Source organism: Lygodium microphyllum, chromosome 9 (assembly GCF_053477565.2).
Source record: "Lygodium microphyllum isolate KBCC chromosome 9, Lygodium_microphyllum_v1.1.10, whole genome shotgun sequence".
Taxonomy (NCBI): Eukaryota; Viridiplantae; Streptophyta; class Polypodiopsida; order Schizaeales; family Lygodiaceae; genus Lygodium; species Lygodium microphyllum.
The window spans coordinates 141,868,630-141,879,356 of NC_141143.1; the positions used below are offsets into that span (position 1 = coordinate 141,868,630).

General features: G+C 42.5%; 1 protein-coding gene across 1 annotated transcript; it reads right to left on the reverse strand.

Moving 5' to 3' along the window:
- Window positions 1-319: 319 nt before the first annotated feature.
- Window positions 320-2,531, reverse strand: LOC148031662 (phospholipase A1-Igamma1, chloroplastic-like). The gene has a single exon (XM_087685778.1). The coding sequence runs from the start codon at window positions 2,396-2,398 to the stop codon at window positions 668-670; it is 1,731 nt and encodes a 576-aa protein (XP_087541904.1). The 5' UTR covers window positions 2,399-2,531; the 3' UTR covers window positions 320-667.
- Window positions 2,532-10,727: the final 8,196 nt, after the last annotated feature.

Consider the following 10,727-nt stretch of genomic DNA (forward strand, 5'->3'; position numbering starts at 1 on the left):
GCAAGACATTATTTAGATATTCATGTCAGTAAGGTGCGAATTTGCTAGTTGTCTAGTCACAAGGAGCACTTCCAAGGAGATGTTGATTCTATCTTGCAATAATTCCCCATGTTTCTATTGAAGCACCCTTTGCCCTTGTGATAATGAGTTAAGCTATCTTATATGTGAAGATTGGGGTGATTGAGTTTTTTGAAACCAACATATGTCATGCAACCCTTGCAAAGTCATAGGTGGAGCCATGGCAAAACAAGCTTCAACATTAATAGAGAACTTATGTAATAGAATTTATCATTTCTTTGTTCCACCACCAAGAGGTGAAAATACAAGGTGTGATTAATAGAGCCTACCACTTTTTCTATTATGCACAACGCCTACTACGCTATATCATCAATCAAGTTAGTAACATGTTCTTTAGATGTTCATATCAATAACATGAACATTTGCTAGTTGTGTAGTAAGGAGCTAGTTCCACGGAGATGTCGATTCTTTCCTAAGAGTTTTTGAAACATTCTATATCTTGCACAACGATGGTGAGAGAAATGACACGACTCGAAGTTTTTCTTGCATCTTTGTCCTAAACAATCTACACATTCTCTGGTTACAGTGCTCCGAGCAACTGAACCAGCCAGATCGCTCGCGCTCTAAGTTTTGCGCCTCCGTCGAGTTGTTACTCGAGGTCTCTGTGGTTGTTCGGCGCCCACCTCCCGTTGGCATCTTTGTACAGGCCCTTGTTACCCTCCTGCCACCAAAAGGAGGGAATCCCATACTCATCGAGGAGGAGAGAAGTGTGCTTGTTCACGAGAGCCAGGTCCCGGCCGTGGGGTATAAAACCTTGGTCTGGTCTGGGGCCAGAATAGCCGTCGATGAGGTGCAGGTACACCTCCAGGTTATGGAGGAAGTGCGGGTTATGGGTAGGCTTGAGGAAGGACGACCGTTGGTTGTCGAGGAGGACCTGGGTGCCGACGTGGAAGTAAGTCCAGGGCAGGGTATGGAGGACGGGGAGGCAGCCTGCCACATCATAGTCTGATATTGAAGATGAGGATCTGGACATGGTACGTTTGATGTTGCGGGGGGTGCTGATGTGGCTACGACCGCGCTGCTCGCGGCTGGTGTGGCGGAAGGCGTGGAAGAAACGGGAGACTAGTGACTCGTTGACGAGGATGCCCGGGACCTTGGGGACGATGTCGCGGTGGTTGACGAAGCGGAGCATCTTGAGGTTGTTGAGCCTGGCGCAGTGGCGCTTAAAGACAGCGTTGCCCACGCGGGGGCTGCCGAATGTAAAGACGGTGATGGGAATCATGGTTGCTGTACAAACATTGGCTCCTTCTGGTGACTTCTCTTGCGCTGTAGCAGCAGCTGCTCCAGCTACGTCCAGCTGAACTGGTCGGCCACGTGCGAGGCCCGTGAGAGCCAGGTCGTAGGCGCTGACAGTGGCGAGAGCCCCCCCGAGGCTGTGGCCGGTGATGGTGATGCTCAGCTCCTCCGCCTCGTTCTTGTACTCCTCCAGTAGCCGCTGGATCTCTGCTCTCAATTGATCTCGGGCACTCAGGCGCGTCGAGGGCCAGGAGCCCACCGCCTCGGTCTTCTCATCTCCGCTCGTGGACACGTACACGCTGAGGAACCCCCGCTCCACCTTGACGTCCTCCGTGTCGTCATGCACGAGGTCATGGTTTCCAGCTGCAGTACTCTTAATAAGCTGCTGCCTCCGGTGTGAATCACGGTCATCCCCAGCAGTGGAGGAGCTGTATCCCAGCTTCCCCATCACGGGCACCAGCACGTCCCGGAAGTCCTCCGCCCACTCCGTCGATGTCACGGTCCCCCTCCAGCACACCACTATGTCGCGCCTCCCTAGCCTCGCCACCTCCTCCAGCGAGTCGCACACCGCCACGTAGCCCATCCAGTTGGACTGCGCGCTCTTACCTCGCTGATCTGCGGCCGAAGCAGCTGGGAATATCATGACCCCCCTGAAAGGATTCTCCGACGTGGCGTACAGGTACTTGGTCACCCGGTAGCCGCATGAGTCCGCACCCAGCCCCGCCCTCTTCAGTAGCTCCGCCCGTCTGTACTTGCAGGTGCCGCAGTAGTTGGACTCCGGGTCTGAGTCGAAGCTGTCATAGCACACTTGCGTCAGCTCGCCATAGCGTATGACTTCGGCCCGCAGAGTGTCGTTCATGGTCGGCTCGAGCAGGCCCTCCCAATCGGAAGCGCCCTGGATCTCCCTCCACATTGGAGCCACCACCGGACGATCTGCATATTGTTGCATGCATGCGCGGCTATTAGTCCTCGCGGGTTCATCATCACGAACCATAGTTCCCGACTGATGAGGAATATCGTGCTGAGCAGGGTTGGCAGTGCTATTGAGTTGAACTGTAGGGGCTGCCTGCACGCTGTTGGCCATGTGTGCGTGGATGTATGTGTCTGTGTGATACACAGAGCGAGCGACCGAGAGAGAGAGAGAGAGAGAGATTACTTAGGCAGGGAATTCCGTAAACTGAAAGAGTGATTCTCGGAGACGGCCAACAGATAACGAATTTACGCTACAGAAGTGTGATTCTCTCTCGATACCAGCCCGGTCTCCCTTTTTATAGGCTTCTTGGCAGTTCTCGGCCTTGAGAAATTCGATGCCGTCTGTAAACTCAGTCAACAATGGATTATGGCATAATGGCACTGTGCGCATTCTCCAGAGCATGAACAGACGTAAGCTGCTGGCAGCTGACCTCCTCTGGACATGGCGCCTCTATTTGCACAGTATATGAGCGGCTGACCTGGTCTCCTCATGGAGCGCACCTCTATTTGCACGGTAACATTCGATAGCTCGCAGCCACCTGAAAAATGAGCGACGCTAACGAACAAACCTAACTATAGCAGAAGGTCGTGGTGGCGTAAGGAGTCAGAACCCCACTTGCTTGTATGCGGTGGTAGTAAATATGGCGACCGACCTGGCGGTTCACCTTACCTGCGTCTTCTTTCCTCGCTTTTCGGTCAGCTCCAGACTTTAGCTTTCTTCGGATCAAATTTATGGCTTTCGTCATGTCGACTGCATAAAGCGTAGAGCCTTCAGGGTTACGTGTTCATGCCGGGCTTTTATGACATTATTTGACATACTTTATGGTAGTAAACAGACTTAAGTCATCACGAATGACTTTTACAATGTTGAAAAGCTTGCTATTGTTTAACCACCCTAGAGAGTCTACTCCTAAGAATTTGACGAGAGCTTATTATTTGATCTCATGGCTATAAAAACCTCAACATTTTTCGCATGTGCCAAATTATACATGATCATGCTTAGGTGAAGTCAAAAGAGGAAGTTATCATCATCAAAACCACTTATACTATGAATTATTAAACTCGTAATATTCTAGTTGGCACGCAATATGATGTAGTTGTTCTTTGGAGTCTTGGACTCAACCTTGCAATGACAATGCCTCTTACAATACATAGGCAATTCATAGCACATGTTAGATCAAATTAAAGTCATGCTAGGGAATGGTTTCTACCTTAAGAATCTTGGGTTTCTAGTTAAAGTTAGAGTAGTGTTGAAGAAGAGCTACTCATGAGTCAATGAACCCATTACAAGTCATGTGGAAACGGGCATTTATGCCATAACACCTATATTATCCATATGAGCAATGTGAACATTCCATTAATTATGAAGCATGTAGAATTCTCGAGAATGGTGACTCCAACTTTATGTTTTCAACTTTATGGTGAATCTTTCTAAACACAATACTTACGAAGGGGATACTTGAAACTATGATAGCTATAGGAATGTAAAAAGAATCAAGTGGAAAGATTAAGACAACAATACTAAAAGTATCTTGATCGTGGCAAGGGAGGGTGGTATAAATTACAAGTACCAATTTTGTCTATATAAGAAAGATAGACATGTGCTTTTCAATCAAATAACCTAGAGATGATCTACAAATCTCATGTATGACACTTTATGGTAGCATTAATATCTCTCATGCAAGCCACCATCATAGGAGGGTTTTTAAAACCAAACTTTAAAAGTGCAATCATCATAAGAGAAAAAGAGATCTTTGTATTCACAAAAACATAAAATTCCACTAATTTTTCTAATACCTCTTGAGCATAGGAAAACAAAGTATAAAGTATATTGATGGAACTTTTTAACTTCATAATGAACATTCATTAGAGTACAATTAAAGCTAAGTATTTCCCTTTTAAAAAAATCATTTAGAATTCTATCTCTATAAGGTAATGGGCAAATAGTGACACCCATTTTTGATGTAAAATAGCGGCATCTTTAACGCAAATTTGCATTGCAAATATTGATGGTATTTTGAAAAAAAGAAGCGTTGAAAACCCGAGTGTGGCATTCCTACAAACCAATTGTGAAAGCGAACAAATGAGAGAGCGATAGAGCTCAAAGCTTTGAAAGAGAGAGAGACAAAGAGACAGAGAAAGAGGGAGAGCTCATTATTGCCTCTGCTATCACCATCACTGTATGTGACAAAAAAGAAGAGGGGTGCAAGGGAGAATGGAGGAAAGTCGCAAAGGTGAGGTAGAACGAGAAAGGTGCAAGGGGTTCCATCTTTGAGCGTTTCAGGTAGGTATATTGCCTCTCCTTTATTTGTTTTTGTGTTTTTTTTATTTTTTTCCTTATTTTTATTTGTGGAGAGATGCATTGAGAGAGAGGGAGAGAGGGAGAGAGGGAGGGTTGAAGAGAAATAGAGTGAAGAAGGGAGGGAGAGAAACAAAAGTGAGAGAAGGAATTTGATGAAAAATAGAGAGAGGGAAGGAGAGAAAGATAAGGAGGAGAAGGGAAACAAATAAGGGGTGAGGAGGAGGGAGAGAGAAACAAAGAGAGAGAGAGATGGAGGGGCAGAGAGAAATAGAGAGATAGAGGGAGGGAGAGAAACAACGAGGGTGAGAGGAAGGGAGACATAAAAACAAAGAGAGAGAAAGAGAGAGAGAGGGTGGGGAGAGAAATAGAGAGGGAGGAGAGATAAAAATAGAGGGGGAGAGAGAATAAAGAGAGAGAGAGAGAGAGAGAGAAGAGTGAAAAGAAGAGAGAGGGAGGGAGAGACAAATAGAGAGATGGAGCAAAGGAGAAAAATAGAGAGAGAGGGGGAGAGAGGGAGGGAGAAATAGAGAAACAAAGAGAGAATAAGATAGGGAGAAAAAGAGAAAAGTAGAGAGAGATGGAGGAAGAGAGAGATAAAGAGAGGAAAGGAGAGGAGAGACAAATAGAGAGAGAAGAGAGAGATAAAGAGAGAAAGAAGAGTGGAAAATAGAGAAAGGGAGCAAGAGACAAATAGGGAGATGGAAGGAGAGATAAAAAAAGAGAGGGACAGAGATATAGAGTGAGAGGAGAAAGAAATAGAGAGGGAGAGAGACAAATAGAGAGCTGGAGTGAGAGAAAAATAGAGAGTGAAAGAGGGAGGGAGAGAGATATAGAGAGATGGAAGGAAAGAGAAAAATAGAGAGGGAGAGAGAGAGAGAGAGAGAGAGAGAGAGAGAGATAAACGGGAGAAGGAAAGAGAGAGGGAGAAGAAAGAAATAGAGGGGGAAGGAGATAAATAGAGAGATGGAGGAAAAGGTAAAAATAGAGAGTGAGAGAGACAGAGAGAAATAGAGAAAAAAAAAGAGAATGAGAGAGAGGGGAAAATGGAATAGATAAAGAGAGGGAGGGAGACATTGTCTCTCATTTCTTTGCTTCTCAAATTTCTTATTTTTTCTCTTTATTTTTGTTTGTGGAGAGATGCATTAAGGGAGAGAGAGAAATAGAGAGAAAAGGGAAGAAAGAGAGAGAGGAGGACAAGAAACAAAGAGGGTGAGAAAGGGAGGGAGAGAGAAATAAAGAGAGGGAGAAATAAAGAGATCGGGAGGGCAACGAGGCTCTTAGGCATAACAAGGAGACTAGTGAATGTTTGGTGTACATGCTGGGGTAGTATATCTCAGAGTAGCACCCATAAGGGTGTCACCTGTGGAGACGGCTGAGCGAAACCCGGAGTCACAAGAGTAGATATCCCTACAAGTGTGACAAATCTTGGAGGTTAGAGAGAAGGGATTCATACTCAGCTTCCATGGCCTCTTGCCATTGTTCCTTTTGTGGGGATGCAAGGGCATCGCTATAAGAGATAGGGTCTGAAAAAATATGGAGAGCATTCTTAAGAATATCAACATCATAAACATGGTAAGTACCATGCTTATTATCAATTGGAATATCAATATAAAGATAAACTCTAAGGTCATCATCAACAATAATGGGTGTAGGTTGTGAATCCTGATTTGAAGAGTCAATATTATCCCATAAAGAAGGAGATTCATCATCATATAGAAAAGGAAAAGAAGCAATGACATTGCATCATCAATGTTCTCTAATGATCACGTCTGCTAGTATCCTCTTGAGACCATGTGTTGCCCATAAGTTGCTCATTGAAAATAGCATCACAACTTATGATTACCTTCTTGGAAGATGGATCACAAAACTTGTATCCCTTAGGAACATTTGAATATTCAATGAAAATAACTTTCAAACCAAGAGGATCAAGATTTCTACAAGTTGCTTTGGATACATGAATATAAACAATACATCTAAAAGTTTGAAAATGTAAAACAAAATGAGTTTCACATGTCCAAGTATTAGTAATCACTATTTTACCAAAAGGAGCAATTGTAGGAAGATGAATTTGCACAAGTACTACTGCTAAGACTGCTTCAACCTAGAAACATCGAGATAAGCTAAAATGAATTAGCATACATCGCATGGCATTGAGGATAGTCCTATTTTTATGTTCAGCAATACTATTATGTTGAGGATAGTAGGGAACCATATATTCATGATGAATATCTTGATTATTACAATAATCATCAAAATATTTTGAGAAGTATTCTCCACCATTATCACTATAAGTTTTCTTGATGTGATGACCAATATGAAGTTGTGCAACTTTTTGATATTTCTTAAAAGATAATAAAGCTCCTGATTTGTGTCGCAAGAGAAAAACAACGGTGTATCTTGAGAATTCATTAGTAAAAGTCATGAAATATCGATATTGAGATTTCGATGGAGGAAAAGGTCCACAAATATTAGTGTGAATAAGATCAAGAAAATCTTTAGAATGATTTGTGGTGGAAATGGAAAAGGGTCTATGAAAACACTTTTCAAGTACACAATATTTACAAACCCCAATATGAGGACAAGCTTTAAATTCCATACCTTGAACAAGGTCATGTTGATAAAGATTGACAAGCTTAGAAAAATCAGAATGAACAAAGTGATGAGGCCACATTTTGGTATTAAGATCATCGTGAGCTATAACAACATTTGCAACATCTTCACTTAAAGATAACTCAAAAAGATTACCATTTTGAGGAGAAACAACTATGGTTTGGTCGTCTTTCTCAATGCAACACTTCGTATGGTCAAAACTAATAAAGAGACCAAGATCCAAAAGTCTTGCAACTGAAAGAAGATTCCTTTCTAGATTTGGGACATGTAAAACTCCACGCACAATTCTTGTTGAAGAAAGAGTACGAAGATATAAATCACCTATACATTTGACTTGACAGGTTATGTCATCATCAAGATAAACCAGATTCTTGACAAGAATAGGATGATAATTATGTAACCATTGGGATTGATATGTCATGTTTCCCATAGCACCAAAATCAATAATAAAAATAGATCCATCACATGAACATGAAGATTTTCTCCTTCATTAGTGTTGTCATGTGTAGCAGTATATGCTCTATTATGATCTAAATTAAAATGCTTCTTGAAACATAGATGGGTTGGATGATCAATGTTTTTGCAGTAGTCAGAAGGAGAGTAATCTCTAGATAAACGTGGTTGCTTATTTGTAATACTATGTTCTTCATAATGTTGTTTTGGCTAGCAATCATTTATAGTGCAATGAGAACAATGTCTATTAGGAAATTTGTGACACGAGAAGTTAGCACCACGACAACTCTTCCTTGGCCGATTTATTCAGATTGTGCATCCTCTTGTGAGATCATAATTGTATCTTGATTTGTGTGCTATCGTTCATGTGGCATTGTGAATATTCAATCAAAGATATAGAAGCTTGATCAAAATTGATCCTATCTTTGTTAGATAATATGGTAACAATATTATCATAAGTAGGATCCTTTACAGTGTCAAGAACCTGTGTTACCAATTTCTTTCGATGAATGGCATCACCAACAACAGCAAACTGATTGATAATGTTCTTGAATGAGTCGATATGTGTTGTCATAGAAGTTTCAATATTGTATTGTAACTTAGTGAGTTGACTACAAAGATAAAGTATGTTTGTAATAGATTTATTCTCAAAATTTACTATCAAATACTCCCATATAGCTTGTGAGGTTGAAAGATTATATACATTAAGCATAAGAGATTCTTAAATAGCAAAAATAATATATCCACAAGCTACTTTGTCATGTTTGACCCACTTATGATAAAGAATTTGCCATTCTCAAAAATAGGTTATTCAATTATTACAAGACTATTATCATGAGCCTGATCAATTGGTTGAGACGAAAATTTATTTGGAAAAAAATGAGCTCACAAATAGGTCCTTAAAAATAATATAGTTTAAGATGTGGGCCTTTTGGATTCTCCAATAGAAAGGCTAGATATTGACATTCATGGAGGGTGAATCTTCTCTTTCCTAATCTTGGGTTGTTTATTGAAGAAAGGGGTAGCGGGGATTTAAAAAAAGGGAGAATGAATAGTACACAAAATTTAAGTTTCCCTCATCTCGTACTTCCCCCTCTTTTTTGGAGAATTTTCAATTTTGATTTTCTTTCCTGTCACAAAATCAGTTTGACCCAAAAGTTGAGCAACATACCACTTTTCCTCTCTTCTCTATAATACTGGTGAATATTCATCTCCATTGAAGCTCCCTAATTAAGGTTTTGAGCATTCTGCTTACCTTTGCAGCTTCTTCTCCATGCAGCTCCAGATTTTGGGCAAAACACAAGTGCCCATCTCTCTTTGCATTTTCTCTTGTTTGTTATTTTTTCAATAGGTTTTGATGTCGTTTCTTACTGTTATTGTGGTTTTATTGTAGAGGTTGTTTTGGGCAAGAGGTAGAGGTGCTCATCTCTCTCTCTCTCTCTCTCTCTCTCTCTCTCTCTCTACAAGGAAAGAGAGGTATAGCGATGGCAGGTAGCGACGCAGGAATAACGGCATCGCTATTTGCATCCCCCACAGGGAAAAAAGCAGGGCCGAAACCCGAGCACGCTTCATTTTGCACATTTTCATGAGACATTTCGAGAGGGAGAGCGAGAGAGAGAGAGCGACCGTTTTGCATAGAGGGTGAGAGAGAGAGAGGAAGAAGGCTTGCCGCCGCCGCCGCTGCCGCCGCCATTCGCGAAGGAGAGGAGGAGCCTTCATCGCGAAGAGGAGCCGCCAAACCCTTGCCATATCTTTACGGTGAGTCCATTCTCTCCTTCTTTTGCTTGTTTAGGGTTTAATTCTCTCCTTCTTTTGCTTGTTTAAGAGAGGAAATGAGAGAGAAAGAGAGGGAGAGGGAGAGGGAGGGTGAGAAAGAGAAAGAGAGGGGGAGAGAAAGAGAAAGAGAAAGAGAGGGAGTGGGGAGGAAATGAGATAGGGAGAGAAAGAGAAAGAGAGGGAGAGAGAGTGGGGAGGAAATGAGATAGGGAGAGAAAGAGAAAGAGAGGGAGAGGGAGAGGGAGAGGGATGGAGAGGAAATGAGAGAGGGAGAGGGAGGGAGAGTGCATTCTCTCTCTTTTACTTTTGCTTATATGATTCGTGTATATATATTGAGAGAGGGAGAGGAAATGAGAGAGAAAGAGAGGGAGAGGGAGAGGGAGGAAATGGGAGAGGGAGGGGGAGGGAGGGAGAGAGAGAAAGAGAGGGATGAAATGAGAGAGGGAGAGGGAGAGGGATGAAATGAGAGAACGAGAGGGAGGGAGAGTGTATTCTCTCTCTTTTTTATTTATTTTCTGTATAATTTGTATATAATGAGAGAGGGAGAAGAAGGAGAAAGAGAGGGAAATTAAAGAGAGGGAGAGGGAGGAAGAGAGAGGAAATGAGAGAGAGAGAGAGAGGGGGAGGGGGGGAGACGAAAACATAATAGGAAAATGAGAGGGAGAGGGAGGGAGAAGAAATGAGAGGAAGAGAGCAAAAGGAAATGAGAGAGGGAGAGGAGAGAGAAAAAAGAGAGAATGAGAGGAGAGAGAAAAAGAGATAAGATGTTACACATAATAGGCAAAGAGAGAAAGAGAGGGTGTGGGTGAGATTGAGGGCGAGGGCGAGGGAGGGAGAGGAAGAGAGAAAAGGAAATGAGAGAGGGAGAGAAGAGAGAAAAAGAAATGAGAGAGAAAAAAAGAGAAAGATCATTAAACCTAATGGAAAAATAGAGAAAGAGAGAGTCAGGGTGAGGGAGGGAGAGGAAATGAGAGAGGGAGAGAAAGAAAGAAAGGGAAATGAGAGAGGGAGAGGAGAGAGAAAAAAATGAGAGAGGGAGAGGAGAGAGAAAAAGAGAAAATGTTTATTAAATTTAATAGAGAAAGAGAAAAAGAGAGGGTCAAAGTGAGGGAGGGAGAGAAAGAGAGAAAGGTAAATGAGAGAGGGAGAGGAGAGAGAAAAAAATGAGAGAGAGAGAGAGGAGAGAAAAAGAGAGAAAAATCATTAAACCTAATAGGGAAAGAGAGAAAGAGAGGGTGAGGGCGAGGGAGGGAGAGGAAATGAGAGAGGGAGAGGAAGAGAGAAAAGGAAATGAGAGAGG